The sequence below is a fragment of the Terrapene carolina genome, unplaced genomic scaffold (assembly GCF_002925995.2).
Source record: "Terrapene carolina triunguis isolate 2854851 unplaced genomic scaffold, T_m_triunguis-2.0 Scaffold33956, whole genome shotgun sequence".
Taxonomy (NCBI): Eukaryota; Metazoa; Chordata; order Testudines; family Emydidae; genus Terrapene; species Terrapene triunguis.
In genome coordinates, this window is record NW_020698307.1 from 942,043 (window position 1) to 966,019 (window position 23,977).

General features: G+C 51.6%; 1 protein-coding gene across 1 annotated transcript in view; it reads left to right on the forward strand.

Moving 5' to 3' along the window:
• Window positions 1–22,252: 22,252 nt before the first annotated feature.
• The window catches only part of LOC112120905 (butyrophilin subfamily 1 member A1-like), a 55,143-nt gene continuing 53,418 nt past the window's right edge, over window positions 22,253–23,977 (forward strand). The window contains exon 1 of the mRNA XM_026663838.1: window positions 22,253–22,358. Coding sequence (XP_026519623.1) covers window positions 22,253–22,358 — 106 coding nt within the window. The remainder of the gene's footprint in view (window positions 22,359–23,977) is intronic.

A 23,977-nucleotide genomic window follows, 5' to 3' on the forward strand; every position in this document is an offset into this window, starting at 1 on the left:
CTCTGAGTCACAGCCTTACTGCTGCAGAATCACAGCACATGGTCTGATCAGCCACTGCGAGGACAGAGCAAACTTGTACCAGCATCCAGCTGTTTAGGTCATTGCTTTTAGTGCCTCTTTTTGGCCACAGGCTTACAGCTATTTTACAAAATATGCAGAAGGCAAAAGGAGAGGGACTGGACAGAATAAAAATAAGGTAGAGAAGGAAAAGGACACACAGAGGTAGGTAGGGGTATGTGTGTGTGTGTGAGAGAGAGAGAGAGAGAGAGAGAGAGAGTGAAAGTCTCTTATCCCAGGGATGTAGCCAGAGTTGGTGGAGGTGGTGTCACCTGGGACCCTCCCTGGCTCGGTCTGATCAGTGCATCTCCCTGGATCAGGGCTATGAAGGCCCAACAGTGTAATGGTGGATTCTGAGGTCCCAAGAGACGGTGGGGGTGACAGCCATGATGGTGAAGCTCGTTCTTTCCGGCCCACCTGGCTCCCAGTCAGCCAGCATCGGCTAATTTCCCCCCCCCCCCCCAGGTTCTCTTTTAGAAGTCCCCAAGGGGATTGGTGAGTGGAATAGCCCATCCCCTCATTATTTTGTTCACCAGCTAGGCCTAAATTCAAACACATCCATTGTGCTTCATTGATTTCCCATCCCACCCTCCTCATGTTAACCAGGCATGATCTGAACACAGTCCTGGAGTTAAACCAGGAGTCTGTCTGTGGGGATTGATTCAGTCGGCCTCTCTCCCACCAGAGCCGGCACTCGGCGTAAGCAAACTAAGCAGTTGCTTAGAGCCCCGAGCAGTTCAGGGGGCCTGATTTTTGGAAATAATGCAGTTAGAATTCACAGGGGTGGGCAAAGGCCACCCCGCCCCTCCCTCACACACTGTTCTCTCTTAGGGCCCCCAATGGGGTATCACTGGCTCTGTTTGCAGCTTTTCCTATCAGCATTTATTGCTATTGGCTATTGTGCTATTTTATCAACTTTCTCTCACTTCTCACATTGGGTAGATGTGTGGCCCAATTATCACAACATTCCCCAGTGAGGGAATTCAGCATTTTCCAAGATCCCACAGAATTCAGGAGGTGTGTTGTGCTCAGCCAGGCACCATCTTATTTTTTGTCTCCCTGCCCTGCTGGGACTTGTTTCTAGGGGAAGAGCAGAGCAGCCAGGGCCCAGTAAAGAGGATCTGGGCCAGGCTGTCTGAATAACACTGCAGGGGTGGAGGCCCAGGGAGTAGGACTGGCCCACTGGAGAGCATAGAGCAAAACCCTGTCCCCCAAATCATCACTGGTTAATGTTACATCAGGGAACTGGAATGAATTAACATGGCCACTGAGTCTAGGGGCTGCTGCAGCAGGATTTGGTCCCATTCTTTACACAGGGCTGAAGTAATTACAGAGGTTCGTAGAGCACAGGACAAACAGCCTGCAGAACTGGCCGTCACCAGGCAACCTGGAGAGCTGAGGCTGCTGGCACCGAAGCTGCCCTCTCCCTAACCCGTTGGGTGTGTCAGAGGAATTTGATCTTTGTGCCATAACCATCCTGTGGGGCGGATCCAGTCACAGTCACGTTCCAGCCTCGATCCTTCTTTCACTTTTGAAGCTGGTGGATGTGCCAAGAGAGGACGGGGCTTCCATTCAATATAAAATGCATTAACTGAATGAAAAGCTCAGGGGCAGGCTGGAGTTAACCCCTGCGGCTCCCTGACCCCTCCGGTGGGATGGATTTTACATCTGGGGAAAGGGAACCAGCCACTTGGAGCAGGAGCTCTGCCTAGAGAGAATGGCTCTGGTTGCTAGCGAAGCTGGGAGCCCCGTAGAGAGACTGGAACGGCTCAGAAACAACTCCACAGGACACCGCAGGTAGGGGGTCACTCACTGCAACCCCAGCTGAACTGCTCCCCTGGATAGTTCCAGACTGATTAGTCAGACAAGCTGCTGCTATCAACAGGCCTCGTTTCTGGGATTTGGAGGATAAACTGTCACTTTCCTACTGGGAACGCAGCTGTGGCTGTAGAAATGCCCACACAGATTCAGAGACCTGCCCAGTCCCTTCTCCACTGCCAGGTTTGCATTTGTTTGCTGTTTGCTCTATTTACTGACAGGGGTAGGAACCGATCGCCGGTGTAATGTTCCCGTGGGGCACTGTTGGGAGTGTGTGGGTGTTTTCTTCATCAGCTCACTGCCGTGAGGCTCCAGAGCAAGAGGGTGAAAGATGGAAGGGAAACACCTGGGGCCAGATTGGGTGCAAGTGGTGCAGCAAAGGGGAGATTTTTCTAAAGCTCCTAAGGGATTTGGGAGCATAATCCCATTCCCTGTTGACCCTAACTCCTCTGTGTTTGTAAAAATCTCCCCCTCCGAGTGTGAATTGCAACTGTCTGTGCCCATGAGGTCCTTGGCATCCTGGGGGCCCCTCACCCCCAGGGAGCCAGGTGAGGCTGCTGCTGCCCTTAGGGGGGTTTCTGGCAGGGTGGGGGCAGCTTTACCTCTCACTGACGCTCTATCAGCAGCTGCCACTGAATGCAGGTGCCCAGTGAGTGACGCACACTGTGACCCACCAGCCCTGCTCTCACCTATTTTCTCCCCAGTGTGATTGATCGTTGAGCCATGACAGCCCCTGCAGCCATCCTGGCCTAAGGCAGGTTACAGCCACTTCACCACATCACAGTCCAGACCGAGCCAACGCTTCCATTGGTGTAACGTGGTGTGAGCCCCATGTGGAAGCCCACTGCCCTTTACAGCAAATAAGCCTCTTGCAGGCGCTGGGGGCCAGAGAGGCCTAGGGCCACATTTCCAAAAGAGCTCAGCTCTGAACTGCTCCCTGTGTGACAGGGCAGGTTTCTGGGGCTCTGAGCAGTCACAGTTGGAAGGGCAGGGCAGGCGGTGACACAACCCTTTACAGTCTGGATTGCACCCCAAAATATCACAAACACTGCAGAAACAGGTCACCAAAAATGATTTAGGGGCTGGAGCAAATGCCCCACAGTAGGAGACTGAAGGAGATCAATCTGGTCACTTTAGCAAAGAGAAGATTGAGAGGTGACTTTCTGTCATGTATTCACAAGGGCTGATCTATGCTCTGGCCTTCAGCTAGTTCCTTGGGAGTGACCCCTTTATTGTGCTAGACCCCACGATCCACACAATTCCACATTACTATGAGGAGGACCAGTGCTAACGAGGTCAATTCGATCAGGGTGGATGTGGTCCACTCCCAACAGTTGATGAAAAGGTGAGAATACCAAAAGAGTGAAAATTACTTCTTGTAGTGAGCCAGCCACTCCCAGTCTCTATTTAGACCCAGTTTGATAGTGCATATGAACTCCAGCTCTGCATTTTCACGCTGAAGTCTGTTTTTGAAGTTTTTTTGCTGAAGTATGGCAACTTTCAAGTCTGTTACTGAGTGTCCAGGAAGATTGAAGTGTTCTCCAACAGGTTTTTGAATGTTACCATTCTTGATTTCTGATTTGTGTCCATTTATTCTTTTGCATACAGACTGTCCGGTTTGGCCAATGTACATGGCAGAGGGGCATTGCTGGCACATGATGGCATCTATCACATTAGTAGATGTGCAGGTGAACAAGCCCCTGATGATGTGGCTGATGTGGTTAGGACCTATGATGCTGTCACTTGAATAGATATGTGGACAGAGTTGGCAATGGGGTTTGTCGCAGGGATTGGTTCCTGGTTTAGTGTTTCTGTTGTGTGGTGTGTAGTTGCTGGTGAGTATTTGCTTCAGGTTGGGGGACTGTCTGTAAGCGAGGACTGGTCTGCCACCCAAGGTCTATGAGAGTGAGGCATTATCTTCCAGGATAGGTTGTATATCCTTGATGATGTGCTGGAGAGACTTTAGCTGGGGGCTGTAGGTGATGGCCAGTGGTGCTCTGTTACTTTCCTTGTAGGGCCTGTCCTGTAGTAGGTGACTTCTGGGTACCCATCTGGCTCTGTCAGTCTGTTTCTTCACTTCCCCTGGTGAATACTGTAGTTTTAAGAATGCTTGATAGAGATCCTGTAGGTGTTTGTCTCTGTCTGAGGGATTGGAGCAAATTCGGTTGTACCTTAGGGCTTGGCTATAGAAAATGGATCATGTGATGTGTTCTGGATGCATGTAGGTAAGTATAGCGGTCAGTAGGTTTCCGGTACAGGGTGGTGTTTATGTGACCATTTGCACTGTAGTGTCCAGTAAATGAATCTCTTGTGTGGGCTGGTCCATGCTGAAGTTGATGGTGGGGTGGAAATTGTTTAAGTCCCAGTGGAATTCTTCAAGGACCTCTGTGACGGGGCAGTCCTGCCCCACACTAGACCCAGTGATGTCAGATCAGTAGGTCTGATGGAGGAAGTCCTGCCCCGTGCATACTGGGCATGCTCCAAGTGCTCAGGGAGTATAAAGGGAGGGAATTCAGCTCAGTCTGGTCTGGTGGCCACAGAGGAAGGACCTGTTGCTGGCCCAGATAGGCCCCGAGGGGGCAACAGGGTTCGTTGCCCGGTGTGCTTCGCATCAATGAACACACCAGGGGTGGAGAAGCAAACCAAATTTATTCAAGAGCTCTGAATAGGCATTAGGAGACCAGCATGTCTCAAATCAAGTGCAGCACATACAAGCAAGTTTTCCCTTTTATATTCCAAGCTGTTTGTGTGTGTGTGTGTGTGTGTGTGTGTGTGTGTGTGTGTAAGCCTTTGTTCTGTTACTCCCTCTTACCCCTCCTACCCCTCCCTCCTAGAGCAGTTACAGCAGACACACATTGTGGCTTATTAGAACAGTTCCCATTCGTCTGCTTATCTTCGGCCTTTGCAGGCTAAGATGTAGAGGCTTCTCCCTCCCCCTTCCCCCGTCCTTAATTTTACTGTGTTTGTGAGCAAAACTGCAGCTGTCTGCTAGAAAAGCTGACCATTGCATTTCTGCTACAGCATGTAGGCAGTTAGCATGGAGGTAGGTGAAAGTTCACAAGATGGAGTTACTGTGGCTCACTTAGACCCAGAGCAGGAGAGCTTCATCGGCACTTATGGCCTTCCACTCCCCTGAGTTATCTGGTAGCTATGCCTAGTGACACCAACAATCCCTCCTTTGAGAACACTCAACAAACCTTTGGCAGAGTTTCTCATACTCTAAAGACAAAATGCGATTAAGCTCCATGCAATTGGGATCATCAATGAGAGAATATAAAGGAACCTCTGGGGAATGGGAGGTACAAATCTTACATATGAGCACTTTACAGCAAGCGAGCAAAAGGAAAAGGACAAAACATATCACACCTGTGAGCAAGATGCGAACAATGCTTATCCCTAGTCCCCTTAGACCAGGTAACCAACCCCAAAGGGAATAAAAAATAGTGGGTTCCCCTTCCTGGGCCTTCCACTGGTTCAAGGCCTGTTCGGCTGACAAGATATGCTTGTTAATATCCTGTGAAAACTCTGGAACATAGGTACAACATTCTTCTCCAATCAGGGCACAGACCCCGCCCCGTGAGGCTAACACATAATCTAGGGCCTGGCGGTTTTGCAGTGCCAGCAGTTGAAGCTGGTACAGCTCAGAGCTTATGCTTTTCTCTATGGCTAGGGTATCATTGGCAAACTGAGTGAGAAATTTAGACAGTCTTCTGTAGAGTTGGGCTAGCCGTCCCACCCCATAGCTAGGGAGAAATATCATCCCAAACCTGTCTCCTTCTCCGATGGGTTCAATGGTAGCTCTCAAGGACTGATAGTACCTAGGGCGACCTGAGGGAGCCTGGGTAAGAACATGGAGGGGAGGAGTGAGATAGCCTTTGTAACAGCCATCATGCCAACCATTAGGAAGCCATTTGTAGGCACTAGTACCACAAACCCAGAATGTTTCACCATAACTAGCCTTTCCATTGTTACCTTGTAGGTCCCGTAGGGTGGCTTGTGGGGAAAGGGCAAAAAATGCAGTGCCGGTTTGCCAACCGGTGGCATTTAGTAAAGGAACAGTGAGACTTATACCAGGACCAATATAAAATCTACATGTACTAATGCCTGCAAACCAGGTATGATTACTTGTACTGGCTTGCTGATAACATATGAGACCAGTGGGTGGAGAGTGTAAACAAATAGGCTGGGGCTTAAGAGTGCTACTATAGTGGGAATTCCAAGAGCCATTGTGCAGGCCATAAGGAGCTTCCGCAGTACAGTTAGATCGCAAACTTAAATTGTCAGAGGTGCTATTGCTGGTAACCATCCACCTTTGACAAAAGTCTGACCAATTTTGGGGAACTACTCTCCAGGGCAATCCAGCCGAATGGTGGGGAGTCTGGGCACATATCCAACAGTGGGAGAGATTAAACTCACGGGCAAAGACAATTTGCAGGGCCTCATAGGTATTGGTAGCCATATCTGCAGGGATGGCTCCCCATCCTGCATGCGATGTGGGTGAAACAGTAGGTAACAGAAGGATTGCTTCTGTGACAAAAAGGAATATTGTGAGAGACTCTAAACCTAAACCCATATCGTAATTACAACAACCCAGATGCCCAGAAGATAAGAATTATTGACACCAAACAAATCAAAAAATAAAAGGACCAGAACCATAGGCTAGGTCGGCCTACTGTGAATAGATAGAACCAGTGCTCAGGGTTCTCGCGGGGAGTGTGCTGTGGCTGTTCAGAGAGATCACCAGGCATTCCCAGTGACCCTTACTGTCTTTTGAATAACAGCTTAAGTCCCAAATCGTCGCTGGCAGTCTTCTCTGCAGGCTGGACAGTCCACTGTTCAGGAGTGGGTACTGCTTTCAGTCGAGAGAGATGAATCCAGTTCTTGTGTCCTTCGACCTTTGCCGCCGTGTGGGAGACTAGCAGGATGGTGTGGGGTCCCTTCCACTTCTCTTGGAGAGGTTCGTCCTTCCCGGTCCGAACGAGAACGGAATCACCAGGTTGCAGGGAGTGGACCGGGGTATCCAGCAGAAGAGGCTGTGAATCTTTGGTGTATCTGTGAAGAGAAGTAGTACTGAGACAAGAAACCACACCCCATTTCCCACTTCCCTGCCAGAACCGGTGTATCATTCAGAGGCCATGCCCTTCCAAACATAATCTCAAAGGGACTAAGCCCTAACCTGCCCTTGGGGAGAGCACGAATGCGGAGTAACACAAGGGGTAAAGCATCAGGCCACTTAAGAGAGGCCTCCTGACAGACCTTCGAGAGGTGTCGCTTAAGTGTCTGATTTGTGCGTTCCACTACTCCACTGGCTTGTGGTCACCATGGTGTGTGGAGCTTCCAGGGGATTTACAGAGCACTTGATATCTTTTGAACAACTTGAGATGTGAAGTGTGTTCCGTTATCAGATTCCATCCACTGGGGGAGTCCGAAGCGAGGAATGAAGTTTGTCAAGGAAATAAGAGCCACTGTTTTGGCAGTGTTGTTACGACATGGGAAGGCTTCAGGCCATCCACTGAATCGATCCACCAGGACGAGGAGGTACCTGTACCCTTGGGTCCTGGGAAACTCAGTAAAGTCTATTTGCCACACCACTCCTGGGCCTGGGGTAGGTTCCAGAGTGGCTGGCAACACTGCTACTCCTGGTCGAGGGTGGTTCTTTTGGCAGATTAAACATTCAGCCTGTACCTGTGATGCTAGGGGTTTAAGTCCAGAGGTTAGAAAATATGTATTCATAAGCTGGGTAAGAGCCTCTCTGCCTGCGTGGGTGGTTTGATGCAGTTTTTGCAACACTGGTCGGATCAGGCCCTTGGGCAGGAGGATTTTTCCCTCTGTGGAATAAAGCCATCCCTCCTTTTCCTGGAGACCGAGCTTGTCAGCCAGGTTTCTGTCATCATGGGAGTACTGAGGAGCTGCAAGTTCACCTACTGATGGGATGAGGGCATGCATTTGAGCATTCTCCTCTGTTAGTGATTTTAGGGTAGCAGCGCGCTTGGCTTCCCTGTCTGCTCTGGTATTGCCCTTGGTTACATCTTGATCTTCCCTTTGATGGGCTTTGCAATGCACCACTGCTACTGCTGAGGGGAGTTGTACCGCTTCTAACAGCCAGAGAATTTGAGACCCATGCTTAACCGGAGAGCCTTGGGCTGTTAGCATCCCTCTTTGCTTCCACAGACAAGCGTGGGCATGCAATACCCCAAAAGCATATTTTGAATCAGTAAAGATATTAACCCGTTTGTCTTTTGCCAGCTCGAGTGCACGAGTCAGGGCCACTAGTTCAGCAAGTTGGGCAGATGTCCCAGCAGGTAAACTCTTAGCTTCCATGGTATCATGGAGAGACACAACAGCATAACCCGCCCTCCTTTGCCCATCCATAACAGTACTACTGCCATCGGTATACCATTCCAAGTCAGCATTTGGGAGTGGTTGATCTTTTAAATCTGGGCGGCTGGAGTATTGGGCATTTATAATTTCCAGACAGTCATGTTCCTGCTTTTCTGTTTCTGGTAGCAGGGTAGGTGGATTAAGGGAGGGACAGGTTTGCAGGGTAACTTCAGGGTTCTCTAACAGTTTTGCCTGGTACCGAGCAACCCGAGCCTGTGTGAGCCAGAGACCACCCTTAGGCCTGGTCTACACTAGGCGTTTATGTCGAATTTAGCGCCGTTACATCGAATTAACCCTGCACCCGTCCACACCACGAAGCTATTTAGTTCGACATAGAGCTCTCTTAAATTCGACTTCTGTACTCCTCCCCAACGAGAGGAGTAGCGCTAAATTCAAAATGGCCATATCGAATTAGGCTAGGTGTGGATGGAAATCGACGCTAATAGCTCCGGGAGCTATCCCACAGTGCACCACTCTGTTGACGCTCTGGACAGCAGTCCGAGCTCGGATGCTCTGACCAGCCACACAGGAAAAGCCCCAGGAAAATTTGAATTCCTTTTCCTGTCTGGGCAGTTTGAATCTCATTTCCTGTTTGGACATCGTGGCGAGCTCAGCAGCACTGGCAACGATGCAGAGCTCTCCAGCAGAGATGGCCGTGCAATCTAATAGAAAGAGGGCCCCAGCATGGACTGATCGGGAAGTCTTGGATCTCATCGCTGTGTGGGGCGATGAGTCCGTGCTTTCCGAGCTGTGCTCCAAAAGAAGGAATGCAAAGATCTACGAGAAGATCTCTAAAGCCATGGCAGAGAGAGGATACAGCCGGGATGCAACGCAGTGCCGCGTGAAAATCAAGGAGCTGAGACAAGGCTACCAAAAAACCAAAGAGGCAAACGGACGCTCCGGATCCCAGCCCCACACATCCCGTTTCTACGAGGCACTGCATTCCATCCTAGGTGCGGCTGCCACCACTACCCCACCAGTGACCGTGGACTCTGAGGATGGGATATTGTCTGCGGCCGGTTCCTCGTCGGACATGTTAGCGGACAGGGAAGACGAGGAAGGAGATGAGGAGGACGAGGCAGTCGACAGCACTTGCACCGCTGATTTCCCCGACAGCCAGGAGCTCTTCATCACCCTTACAGAGATCCCCTACCAACCGTCCCCAGCCGTTACCCCGGACACAGAATCAGGGGAAGGATCAAGCAGTAAGTGTTTTAAACATCTAAACTTTTATTTGTAACAGAACTGGAATATTAATAATGTTAACAATGGGTTTTTCATGATTTGTTTGCACTAGGAGCTTAACTATTTAGTCCCAACTCTTTAAATAACAATTTAACAATGTCCGGTTTTTCATGATTCTGCTGACCAAGCCGCTCCACTCTTTAGTCCCTGCCAGTGCAGCTACACCAAAATCCGGTCTATATGTCCGGGGATAGAAATGAAATCCTCATGGGAGGTCTCAACGAAGCTCTCCTGGAGGTAATTTGAAAGCCTGTTCATCAGGTTCCTGGGGAGAGCGGCCTTATTGGGTCCTCCGTGGTAGGAAACGTTTCCCCTCCAGGAGACAATCAAGTACTCAGAGATCATTGCCCTGCAGAGCATGGCGGCATACGGCTCTGGTTTTTGCAGGCTTTCCCTAAGCATCCGTTCCTTTTCGCTGTCCGAGATCCTCATCAGGGTGATGTCGTTCAGGGTGACCTGCTTTGAATTAGGTAGGGGAATGTTAGTATTGGGACTGCTTGCCCGTTCCTTTACAGAACTGTAACCGCCGGTTTACAGCCACGCGGTGGAGGCGGGAGAGGGGCAGCATACAGGGATCTTTCCCTGGGACAGCCGCGAGGGGGTGGGGCAGGGGCAGAGTTCATGCTTGCCTGATTGCTGGCAGCAGAGACTCGCATTGCTTTCAATGTGAAAGGAGGGCAGTGCTACTATTAAAGTTTTAAGCAGCCACAAGTCTACGGCTTACCATGTTTGCCTGCTACACAAAATCCGGTGTCCTGCCCCGCTTCTCAGATCTGCACTGCAAGACCCCAGGCACTGAAGGCGAGGGCCGAAAATTCGACCTTGTCCTGAGTGCGCATGTGATAGGTGCAGTGCATGGTCTTGTTCTCAGAGAAAGACTATGTTCTTTGTTCACAACTTCATTTATCTGTCTCAGGAATTCACTCCCTTTTTCCCATTCCCACAGACACATCTGCGACTGTCTCCCAACCCAGCCTGGCATCACACTCCCAGAGGCTAGCGCAGATTAGGCGGAGGAAGAAGAAGACACGGGAGGACATGTTCTCAGAACTAATGTGCTGCTCCCGAGCCCAGGCAGCCCAGCAGACACAGTGGAGGGAGAACTTGTCCCAAATGCACCGAGCAATCATGGAACGGGAGGAGAGGTGGCGTCAGGAAGACCAGCAGGCGACTCAAACGCTGCTTGGACTAATGGGGGAGCAAACGGACACGCTCCGGCACCTTGTGGATGTTCTGCAAGACCGGAGGCAGGAGGACAGAGCCCCGCTGCAGTCTATCTGTAACCGCCCTCCCCCGCCACCAAGTCCCATCCCCCCCTCACCCAAAGTCCAAAGAAGGAGGGGCGGCAGGGGCCATTAACACTTTCAGTCAACCCCTGCAGACTGCTCTAGCAGTAGAAGGCTCTCATTCCCCAAAATTTGAAAAGTCCTTTCCTACCCACCTCACACAAGCCCCCGTCCAAGTTTCACCCCCCCCCCCCCGTTTCATGTGTGGTTGATAATAAAATATATGTTTCTGTTAATTACTGTTCCCATGATTTTCTTTTGGAGGAGAGTCTGTCTGAAGGAGGGGAAGGTGGTTGGTAACTGAACAGGACAGTCACCTTTAGCAGGGTACAGAGGCGAGGGCAGGTCCAGCATCAGGGCACATACACAGTGCAGTCACTAGTTACCCGGGTCAGTCTGGGAGGTGGTTTTCATGTTCTGTGGGGGGGGGTTGGGTTGCTCTGTGACTTTGTGGCGGGGGAGGGCAGTTACAGATCTTATGCAGCGGTCCTTATCCTGGATCACAGAGCCACGCAGCAGGGGATCTGTAACCCTCCTCCCCCTGCCAGAAAGTCACATAGCCGACACATACACGCAGTCCCGCCCAGGAGGGCTGGTAGGCTCCGTTGAAACAACCAGTCCACCACTGCGAAGCCTGTCATTCCTGGAGTTTAGAAGCATTATTTGCATCACAACACTAAACCCGCCCCCCGCCACAGTCTGCGTCCCAGGTTTAAAACATTCCCGCGAAAACAGTAATAAAGACAACGGTGTTCATTAACAAAACAGAACAGATTTTATTTTTTGGGAAGGGGGTGAAGGGGGTATGTAACTGGAGAGGATAGTCAACATTAACTGGGTAAAGAAACGGGGGCAGGTTCAGCTTCTGTGTCCACAAACTTAACAGTCACTGGTTACCCTGCTCAGTCTGGAACCTAGCTTTCAAAGCCTCCCGGATGCACAGCGCGTCCCGCTGGGCTCTTCTAATCGCCCGACTGTCTGGCTGGGCGTAATCTGAAGCCAGGCTATTTGCCTCAACCTCCCACCCCGCCATAAAGGTCTCCCCCTTGCTCTCACAGAGATTGTGGAGCACACAGCAAGCTGCTATAACAATGGGGATATTGGTTTCGCTGAGATCACAGCGAGTCAGTAAGCTTCTCCATCTCCCCTTGAAACGGCCAAAAGCACACTCCACCACCATTCTGCACTTGCTCAGCCGGTAGTTGAAGAGTTCTTTTTCTGTGTCCAGGGCGCCAGTATAGGGCTTCATGAGCCAGGGCATTAGCGGGTATGCTGGATCACTGTAGTCATCTCCACATCCCCAAGAGTTATTTTGTGGTCCGGGAAGTAAATACCTTCCTGCAGCCGTCTAAACAGACCAGAGTTCCTGAACACGCGAGCGTCATGAACCTTGCCCGGCCATCCGACGTTGATGTTGGTAAAACGTCCCCTATGGTCCACCAGTGTTTGCAGCACCATTGAAAAGTAGCCCTTTCTGTTAATGTACTGGCTGGCCTGGTGGTCCGGTCCCAGGATAGGGATGTGAGTTCCATCTATAGCCCCACCGCAGTTTGGGAATCCCATCGCGGCGAAGCCATCTATGATGACCTGCGCGTTTCCCAGGGTCACTACCTTTGAGAGCAGTACCTTAACGATTGCGTTGGCTACTTGCATCACAACAACCCCCACGGTAGATTTGCCCACACCAAAGTGGTTCGCGACTGACCGGTAGCTGTCCGGCGTTGCAAGCTTCCAGAGGGCTATGGCCACTCGCTTCTGGACAGTCAGGGCTGCTCGCATCTGGGTGTCACTGCGCTTCAGGGCAGGGGACAGCAACTCACAAAGTTCCAGGAAAGTCCCCTTCCACATGCGAAAGTTTCGCAGCCACTGGGATTCATCCCAGACCTGCAGCACTATGTGGTCCCACCAGTCCGTGCTTGTTTCCCGGGCCCAGAATCGCCGTTCCACAATATCCACATGACCCATTGCCACCGTGATGTCCTCGGCGCTGGGTCTCGTGGTTTCTGACAGCTCTGTGCTACTCTCCGACTTCAGGCCCTCACCGCGGTGCCGTAGCCTCCTCGCCTGATTTCTCTGCATCTGCCTCTGGGAAAGGTGTATGATAAGCTGCGAGGCGTTGAGAACGGCCACAACTGCAGCGATGGTCACAGCGGGATCCATGCTCGCAGTGCTGTGGCGTCCGCGCTGTCACTGACCAGAAAAGTGCGCGAACTGATTTCCCGACGGCGCTTTCAGGGAGGGAGGGAGGGCGGTAGTGACGGACAGATGACGACAGTTACCCAAAAGCACCCTCGACACATTTTTTTACCCAGAAGGCATTGGCGGCTCGACCCAGAATTCCAATGGGCAGCGGGGACTGCGGGAACTGTGGGATAGCTGCCCACAGTGCACCGCTTCCAATGTCGACGCTTTCCCCGTTAGTGTGGACTCACAAAGTCGAATTACTGTCCTTAGTGTGGACACACAAGTTCGACTTTGCAATATCGATTCCACATATTCGATTTAAGTGAAATCGAACTACCCTCGTAGTGTAGACATACCCTTAGTATCCAGCAGGGCTTGGTCCATATGGGGAATATACACTTGCACAGTTCCTCCCAGTGTCAGTTTTTCAGCTTCCCCAAGCACTAGGGCAGTGGCTGCAACCGCCCTCAAGCATGCTGGCCACCCCCTTGCAACTTGATCCAGTTGTTTAGAGAAATATGCCACAGGACGTTTCCAGGCACCTAATAACTGAGTAAGCACTCCCAGGGCCATCCCTCTCCTTTCATGCACATACAGTTGGAATGGCTTAGAGAGATCTGGCAGACCTAGGGCTGGGGCTTCCATCAGCTTCCTTTTCAAGATTTTAAATGCCCTGTCCGCTTCTGGGGACCAGTGAAAGGGGTCATGATCTGCTCCCTTAACACAGTCATACAGAGGTTTAGCCCACAGTCCAAATTCTGGAATCCATATTCTGCAAAAGCCTGCCATGCCCAAAAATGCTCTGAGCCGTTTACGGTTGCTAGGGATAGGAACTTGGCAGATAGCCTCCTTTCTGTCATTTGAGAGCTGCCTCTCTCCCTGTCTGATGTGAAATCCCAGATACCGAACTTCAGAGAGTGCAATTTGAGCTTTGCTTTGAGCTACCCTGTATCCTCGGAGTCCAATAAAGTTCAGGAGACTCACAGTAGCTTTGAGACAAGGGATTAGACCCACAGCAGCAATTAGCAAATCGTCTACATATTGCAGGAGGAGAACTTTGTCTTCATTGTCCCACTCCTCCAAGTCTCTGGCCAGAGCCTGGCCGAACAGAGTGGGGGAATTTTTAAATCCCCGGGCCAATACTGTCCAGCAAAGCTGCTTTTTAACCCTTTGTTTGTCCTCATTATACCTGGCAGTATTTTGCAGATCTCATAGTTGCTTGGGCACATTCAGCCCCCCTTTTCTTGGTTGTCAGCCAAGTCTTAGCTGTGAACAATGTCCTTGGATGGAGCCAGCATCTTATCTCTGGACTGAGCTTGCTAGCTCTATTTTCCAGTTAACTTGTTCTGTTCTTTTTCCTTCTCCCTTTCTTGGCTTCTTTTAACTTACACAGGAACCTTCCACTCTTCACTCATACACCTCTTCCCAACAATGAACACATACATTGCCATTATACACCCTTCCAGTAAAATAACTTCTATACAGAGCTTTGAAGCAACAAACCAGGACGAGCACACTCACTTTTGAGGATTCCACTCGGTACAACCTCTGGTGTCCAATAGCTTTCCTTTTTAAACCTTAAATGCCTTCTCTGTCCTCATTATGCCTTTTCTGTGCCTCTTCCCTAGCCTTGGCTATAACCTGATTCCGCTCCACTTCAGACAACAAGGTTCTCATCAGTATATTGCAATCATCCCAGTCAGGCTTATGGCTTGCTAGACACCCTTCAAAGATTGAAATGAACTTGCTTGGATCCGTAGAGAATTCCCCTGCTTCTGCCTTAAAGGCAGTTAGGTGCACTGGGTTAAAAGGAACATGAGAGAACACTGGCACAATCTGGGCTGCACGCTCCTGTATTCCTGGACGGGCTACCACATTCTCAGTAATCAACGGATACAATCCCACTGAGGGGGTACTCTCTAGAGCCTGTGGGGATGCTGGAGCCGAAGGGGATTTTGCTATTACAACTGTGGGAGGGTTCTGGGGTTTAGCAGCAGTTACTACCGAGTCTGTCGGAGTCAAATGGCACTTGTGCAAAGTATCAGTCCTATTTCTTAACACCATAAACGTATACGCATAGAGATGTTCATTCCATTTACCTGTTCGCTGACAAAACAAAAGTAACTGAAGGATTGTGTTGTAGTTAAGTGATCCTTCCGGTGGCCACCTTTCCTGGCACTCTAGCTGATATTGAGGCCAGTCTACTGTACAGAATCTTTTTAATTTACTTTTAATCAACTGGTCCGATCCAAACACTTTCCAGTTCACCAGAATGCATTCTAAGGGTGTACACTGTACCCTGCCGGCTGTACTCTGTCCCTGCCCCATACTCTAGGGAGACACTGGGCATCCCCAGGTCAAAACAGGTAAAGTCCCCACTGGACTGTTCCTACCTTATCCAAGGGTCCGGTTCCTCACCGTCGCCCCCAACTGCTTCTCCACTACTCAAGCGTGTTGCACCGTTGTGCCCTCTGGGGTCGATCACACCACATCTCAGCCGAGGCCCCCGATGAAGTCACCGGTGCGCGCTGGGCGTCGGTCGTCGCCGTAATCTGTCGGCCACCAGGAGGGATCCGGGCAAGGCTAAATTTCAGCCTCAAGCCCCACACGTTGGGCGTCAAAACTGTTGCCGGCCCAGATAGGCCCCGAGGGGGCAACAGGGTTCGTTGCCCGGTGTGCTTCGCATCAATGAACACACCAGGGGTGGAGAAGCAAACCAAATGTATTCAAGAGCTCTGAATAGGCACTAGGAGACCAGCATGTCTCAAATCAAGTGCAGCAAATACAAGCAAGTTTTCCCTTTTATATTCTAAGCTGTTTGTGTGTGTGTGTGTGTGTAAGCCTTTGTTCTGTTACTCCCTCTTACCCCTCCTACCCCTCCCTCCTAGAGCAGTTACAGCAGACACACATTGTGGCTTATTAGAACAGTTCCCATTCGTCTGCTTATCTTCGGCCTTCGCAGGCTAAGACGTAGAGGCTTCTCCCTCCCCCTTCCCCCGTCCTTATCTTTACTGTGTTTGTGAGCAAAACTGCAGCTGTCTGCTAGAAAAGCTGACCATTACATTTCTGCTACAGCATGTAGTTAGCATGGAGGTAGGTGAAAGTTCACAAGATGCAGTTACTGTGGCTCACTTAGACCCAGAGCAGGAGAGCTTCATCGGCACTTCTGGCCTTCCACTCCCCTGAGTTACCTGGTAGCTATGCCTAGTGACACCAACAGACCTAACCGGGAAGCTCCTGCAGAGGACCAGCCGACGCGCTCAAAGCTGCTGGGAACGGAGGCTTCTACAGACTGGCACGAACCCCTACCGGGGGAGGAACCAGGGGAGGCGATGGACCCAGAGACCTGCGGAGAACCCTGGGATTCGTGGGAGACCCCAACTCCCAAGCCAGTAGGAAGCAACCCGGGGGGGGGGGGGGGATGGACAGGTACCTTGTCCCCGGTAAGCCTTGGAGTGTTTTGGTAGGAAACCCCCCGCTGAGCCAGCAGTAAGGTCCTACTGCCCTGTAACGAGGGGCAGTGCTATGGACTCTGTCCACTAGGCCATGCTGCCCTGCAACCAGGGGCAGTTCTATGGACTCTGGTCACTAGGCCATGCTGCCCTGTGACAAGGGCTTATTCTATGGACTCAGGCCGTGCTGCCCTGTAATGAGGGGCGTAAACCCTCACAGCTTCCTTCCCGTGGGTCCAGATGCTGAAGAGGTCATCAATGTAGCATAAGTAGAGGAGGGGCACTTGGGGATAGGAAGTGTTGTTCCAAGTCAGCCATAAAAATGTTGGCATACTGTGGGGACATGCGGGTACCCATTGCAGTGCCGCTGACTTGAAGGTATAAATCGTCCCCAAATCTGAAATGGTTGTGGGTGAGGACACAGTCACAAAGCTCAGCCACCAGGTTTGCCGTAACATTATCAGGGATACTGTTCCTGATGGCTTGTAGTCCATCTTTGTGTGGAATGTTGGTGTAGAGACCTTCTACATCCATAGTGACCAGGATGGTGTTTTCTGGAAGATCAGCAATGGATTGTAGTTTCCTCAGGAAGTCAGTGGTGTCTCAAAGATAGCTAAGAGTGCTTGTAGCATAGGACCTGAAGAGAGAGTCCAAACAGCCAGACAATCCTGCTGTAAGAGTGCCAATGCCTGAGATGATGGGGCATCCAGGATTCCCAGGTTTATGGATTTTGAGTAGTAGATAGAATACCCCTGGTCGGGGCTCTAGGGGTGTGTCTGTGTAGATTTGTTCCTGTGCTTCAGGGAGTTTCTTGAGCAGATGGTGTAGTTTCCTTTGATATTCCGCAGTGGGATCAGAGGATAGTGGCCTGTAGAGTGTGGTGTTGAAGAGTTGCCTAGCAGCCTCCCATTCATAATCTGACCTATTCATGATGACTACAGCACCTCCTTTGTCAGCCTCCTTTATTATAATGTGTTCTCACCTTCTCATCAACTGTTGGGAGTGGACCACATCCGCCCTGATTGAATTGACCTTGTTAGCAGTGGTCCTTCACATAGGCCTTGGCTACACTTGCGAGTTACAGCGCTGTAAAGGCTCCCCCAGTGCTGTAACTCACTCCCCGTCCACACTGGCAAGGCATTTGCAGTGCTGTATCTCCGTGGTTGCAGCGCTGCATGTACTCCACCTCTCCGAGAGGAATAGCAAGTATTGCACTAGTGCTGCAGTGCCAGTGTGGCCGCCCAATGCGCTGTGAATGGCCTCCAGAATTATTCAGCAGTATCCCACAATGCCTGTTCTAGCCACTCTGGTCATCAGTTCAAACTCTACTGCCCTGGCCTCAGGTAACCAACCATGTGACCGACCCTTTACATTCCCCAGGAATTTTAAAAATCCCCTTCCTGTTTGCTCAGCCTGGCGTGGTGTGGAGTGCTATCAGCGAATCTTTCCAGGTGACCATGCCTCCATGTGCCAAGTGAGCCCCAGCATGGAGCAATGGCGAGTTGCCGGACCTCATCAGTGTTTGGGGGGAGGAAGCTGTACGGTCCCAGCTGAGCTCCAGCCATAGGAATTACGATACCTTCGGGAAGGTATCAAAGGACATGATGGAAAGGGGCCATGACCGGGATGCCCTGCAGTGCAGGATTAAAGTGAAGGAGCTGCGGAGTGCCTACCGCAAAGCCCGCGACGCAAACGGCCGCTCGGGTGCTCCCCCCGCGACCTGCCGATTCTACAAAGAGCTGGATGCGATACTTGAGGTTAACCCCACCTCCACTCCGAGCACCACCATGGACACTTCAGAGCCGGTGTAGGGGGGGGAGGAGGAGGAGGAAAACGGGAGTGATGGTGGTGGGCTGGATGGAGACACCCCAGAATCCCTGGAGCCATGCAGCTAGGAGCTCTTCTCGAGCCAGGAGGAAGGTAGCCAGACGCAGAGGCCGGTACTTGGTGGAGGACAAACAGAAAAGCAGGTTCCCGGTAACCGGTTTTTTTTTTCGGGAAGGAATTTTTTTGGTGCGGGCTCTTTGGGAGAGGAGGGTTAGGCATGCATGCATAGATGCGGAATAGTGCATTGATGTGGTTTATCACATCGCGGTAATCGGCCTCGGTAATCTCCTCAAATGTCTCATCCAGAACGTGTGCAATGCGCTTGCGCAGGTTTATCGGGAGAGCCACCGTGGTCCTTGTCCCAGCCAGGCTAACGTGTCCACGCCACTGTGCCGCGTGGGGCGGGGGGACCATTGCTGCACACAGGCAAGCTGCATATGGGCCAGGGCGGAAGCCGCATTGCAATAGAAGACCGTCCCTTGCTTCCCAGGTCACCCTCAGCAGCGAGATATCATCCAGGACGAACTCCTGTGGAAAATGTTGGGACAGTGTTCAGTGTAGGTGACCCCTGAAGCTGTTGGCTCTCCCCAAGGCACAGAAACCCAGAGGACAGTGCAGCCCTGAAACAATCAGTCCCCATTACTCACCATTTTGAGGCTCCCGTGGGATATGTGTGCTCTGTTTCGGACGGGAAAATTATGCTATTGTGTAGACCCTGTGTGTTTTTCTATTCCTTAAGTGCGGGGGGAATCATTACTCTGTCTGGTATAAACAATGCTGCCTCTGTTAAATGTTGCATTTTGCCTATACAGCTGCATCAACCTTGAGACCTCAGCCGTCCCTCTTATCACCTGCTCAGAGACTGCAAAGACTCAGGAAGAGACCGCGAAAAAGCAAAGAAGACATGCCGCAAGAAGTGATGCGGCAATCTATTAAAGAGAATGAGAAAGCACAGGACTGGAGGGAGGGAGAGAAAGCAGGATCCGCCAGGAAAATGCAGCGCACCGGCGGCAAAGCACCGTGCACCGGCAGCAAAGCACTGATAGGCTCATAAGCATCCTGGAGCGCCAAGCAGATGGTATCCAGCAGAAAGAGGAGCAGTACTGCAAACGCCACCCCCCTACAGCCCTTGTCCCAAAACTCTTTCCGTTGTGCCCCACTGTCACCTACAACCCACTTTCCCCAACTTCCATGTTCTTCACGCCACCCACTGCCTCCAACACCAGTATCTTCACCACCCAACCCTGAAAACCACAACCCTTACCCTCTGCACTCAACCCCCATCACCATGCAGTATAGCTATCCTGAAGTGCAGCACTCACTGCACAGCACACCAGACAGGACATACGCGAATCTGTGATTGTACTGTTCCCCACTCCACTCCCTTGTTTTTTTTCAATAAATGGATTCTTTGGCTTTGAAAACATTCTTTATTATTGCATAAAGTAAAAGACTCCTTAGCCCAGGAAATAAACAGGCACTGCAGGTCTGCTTGTCTGCTAAGCAGACACTGATTCCTAAAGATTGGAACTACTGCACTTCACTGCCGTGCAGGGCACCAGATATCACTGCTGGTTTTCAGTCTCAAATTGCTCCCTCAAGGCATCCCTAATCCTTGCAGCCCCATGCTGGGCCCCTGTAATAGCCCTGCTCTCTGGCTGTGCAAATTCAGCCTCCAGGTGTTGAACCTCGGAGGTCCATGCCTGAGTGAAGCTTTCACCCTTCCCTTCACAAATATTATGGAGGGCACAGCATGCGGATATAACCGCGGGGATGCTGTTTTCGGCCAAGTCCAGCTTCCCATACAGAGATTGCCAGCGGGCCTTTAAATGGCCAAAGGCACACTCCACAGTCATTTGGCACCGGCTCAGCCTGTAGTTGAACCGTTCCTTGCTGCTGTCAAGGCTCCCTGTGTAGGGTTTCATGAGCCATGGCATTAACGGGTAAGCGGGATCTCCAAGGATCACAATGGGCATTTCAACTTCTCCTACCGTGATCTTCCGCTCTGGGGAAAAAGTCCCGGCCTGCATCTTCCTGAACAGCCAAGTGTTCCGAAAGATGCGTGCGTCATGCACCTTTCCGGCCCACCCTGTGTTAATGTCAATGAAAAGCCCACAGTGATCCACAAGCGCCTGGAGAACCATAGAGAGATACCCCTTCCGATTAACGTACTTGGATCCTAGGTGGGGTGGTGCCAGAATAGGAATGTGCGTCCCATCTATCACCCCTCCACAGTTAGGGAACCCCATTTGTGCAAAGCTATCCACTATTTCCTGCACATTACCCAGAGTCACGGTTCTTCTGAGTAGGATGCGATTAATGGCCTTGCAAACTTGCATCAACACGATTCCAACGGTCGACTTTCCCACTCCAAACTGGTTTGCGACCGACCGGTAGCTGTCTGGAGTTGCCAGCTTCCAGATTGCAATAGCCACCCGCTTCTCCACTGGCAGGGCAGCTCTCAATCTCGTGTCCTTGCGCCGCAGGGTGGGGGAGAGCTCCTCACACAGTCCCATGAAAGTGGCTTTTCTCATCCGAAAGTTCTGCAGCCACTGCTCGTCATCCCAGACTTCCATGACGATGTGATCCCACCACTTGGTGCTTGTTTCCCGAGCCCAAAAGCGGCGTTCCAAGGTGATGAGCATGTCCGTGAATGCCACAAGCAATTTCGTGTTGTACGCGTTACGCGACTCGATAGCATTGTCGGACTCCTCACCCTCACTCTCACTGTCACTTTGGATCTTAAGGAATAGTTCGACAGCCAAACATGACGTGCTGGCGAGACTCGTCAGCATACGGCTCAGCAGTTCGGACTCCATTTCCAGCAGACAGATCGCGCTGCACAGAAACCGTTGAAAGATGGCGCCAAAGGTGGATGGAAACAAAGGGATTTCTGGGATGCGAAGCGATGCATCACAGGCATCGGGACAGGACCCAGAATCCCCCGCACCCACGCCCCCTTCCCACAACCCACGGCGCCAGAATGGGAAAAGGTGCTCTGTGGGATAGCTGCCCATAATGCACCGCTCCCAATAGCGCTGCAATTGCCGCAAATGTGGCCACGACAGTGCACTGGGCAGCTGTCAGTGTGGACAGACTGCAGCGCTTTCCCTACTCAGCTGCACGAAGTCAGGTTTAACTCACAGCGCTGTACATCTGCAAGTGTAGCCAAGGCCATACTAATATAACACACCCATCTCTGCATGTGTATATATATCTGCCCACTGAAGTTTCCACTTCATGAATCTGAGAAGTGGGCTCCAGCCGATGAAAGCTTATGCACAAATACATTTGTTAGTCTTTAAAGTGCCACAGGACTCCTCGTTGTTTCCATTGATGTGTGTTGATTCCAGCCCAGACACTCTGAGTGGCTCTACATCTCAGATCTCTGGCCGGTTCAGCCTAGTCCCAGCGAGAGAAGCAATTCTTTCCCCCAAAGCAATAGCAATGCCAAGGGGATTGGTAGAGAGTCCTACTGATAGTTCATAAAAATATTTCAGTAAAGTTAACCATCTGTCACACCTTCATGGAGAAAATACAGGGTACTAAGGTTCTCTTTAATATAGGGTAGAAAGGCATAACAAGAACCAATGGCTGGAAGTTAAAATTGGACAAATTCAAATTAAAAATAAGGCACAGAATTGTAACACTGAGGGTGATTAATCATTGGAACAAACTACCCAGGGAAGTGGGGAATTGTCTGTCTCTTGCTGTCTTCAGATCAAGGGTTGGTGACTTTCTGGAAGATGCTTTTGTCAAACACAAGTTTGGGCTGAGTACAGGGGTAAATGGGTGAGAGCGTATGGCCCATGGTACAGATCAGACTAAATGATCTAATAGCCCCTCTGACCTTAGTCTATGAATATTGAGAAGTGTGCTAATGTAAACATAACTGATCCATGGACCAGGGCTATGAAAGTCCGACAACCGTGGCACTGTCACTGCATCCCACTCACTGACCGTCTGATTTGTTATTTCTCCTGTTCCCCAGACCAAGCTTCGATGATGGGGAAGGTTCCCTCATTCTCCCCCAGCTCCACAGTGAGCTCCGCTCTGCCCGGCTACGTCGCTCTCTGCCTCACTCTACAGGTTCACAGGCTGGTGTCAGGTAGGAGCTCCGGCCTCCTCGCTCTGTTTGCTGCTGTTGGTATTGCTGGTCTTACAAACCATGGTCTTACAAACCACATCTGCTCAGCCTGCCAACAACCAGCAACATGGAGAAAGCACAGGGCACAGCTGGGTCCCCAATAACCATGGTTACTATCTATACATCATCATGTCAGGCCTTGAGGCTACATCCATCCTACTGCTCTGGCTGATTTCTGGCAGCTTCAAAAACATGGAACACAGTGAGCACCACTACAGGGCTCACAACCTATTTAAAAGACACTTCCAATTGCTAGACACTGCACTGCCAGACCGTATACGTCACAAATCAGACTCTTCAGTGATGAAGGAGTCCTGAATCCCAGACTCTCCCACGTGTCATTCATACACATCTGACTAGGACTCAGAGCTAGACCTCATCTCACAGTGAGGATGTTTGCTGGCTTTTTCATCCTGTGCCTTCTGTGAACCCCTGATAGTGATCCCCTCCACCCCCAGGGCTGCTTCCACAGCTATTCGGGCATTTCGGTTCCCTCCTCCTGTGGTTTCCATCCTGCTAATTTAACCGGCTCTCTCTGAATGCTGAGACACCCCCTCCCCTTCCCCCCCATCCTGTGCAGTTCCACAGTGACTAGCTCTCTGTTTCCTTCACTTTTTTTATCTGCCTCCTTCTCCCCTCCATTATCTGGTCTCTGACTTTACCTTTGAAGCCATCGCCAGTGTAGTGATGATCTGTTTCCATCTCTTTACACCTTGCTGGCTTTTACACCACCCCTCCTGCAGATGAGGAGGCCCCTGTGCTGGAGCAGCACGAAAAGGCCTTGGTATATCAGAGAGCCAGGCCCCCAGCACCATTATACCCAGGGCGTCCATGACACACATGGAGCCCCATTCAGAGATAATAGACAGAGCGTCTAACACTCACACGTGAACTCTGCGTGGCAGATATTAGGGTTACCATATTCAAACATTTAAAAAAGAGGACACTCCACGGGGCCCCGCCCCCGCCCCCGGCCCCGCCCCAACTCCGCCCCGCCCCCGGCCCCGCCCCAACCCCACCCCTTCTCCGCCCCCATTCCAACCCCTTCCCCAAAGTCCCTGCCCCAACTCTGCCCCCTCCTCTGAGCACCCTGCATTCCCCCTCCTCCCTCCCGCTCTGATCTTGGTTGGGGGTTGCTAAGTGCTTCCCTGCTCCCCACTCGCCCCGCAGCCCCTATGCCCTTGCCTGCCCTGCTCCTCCTCACCCTGCAGCCTCTGCACCCCCCCGCCTCTGTGCCCTCTGCTGCCCACTCGCCCTGCAGCCTCTGTGCCCTCTGCTGCCCACTCGCCCTGCAGCCTCTGTGCCCCCTGCTACCCACTCGCCCTGCAGCCTCTGTGCCTCTGCTGCCCACTCGCCCTGCAGCCTCTGTGCCCCCTGCTGCCCACTCGCCCTGCAGCCTCTGCGCCCCCCTGCCCCTGCAGCCTCTGTGCCCTCTGCTGCCCAGGGCCGGCTCTGGCTTTTTCGCCGCCCCAGAGCGCCAGGGGGGACTCGGCTCTCCCCCGCGGTGGCCAGAGCGCCGGGGGCAGGGCAGCGAGCCTCGGCTGGGGCTGGGCTCGGCTCGGCTCTCCCCCCCCCCCCCC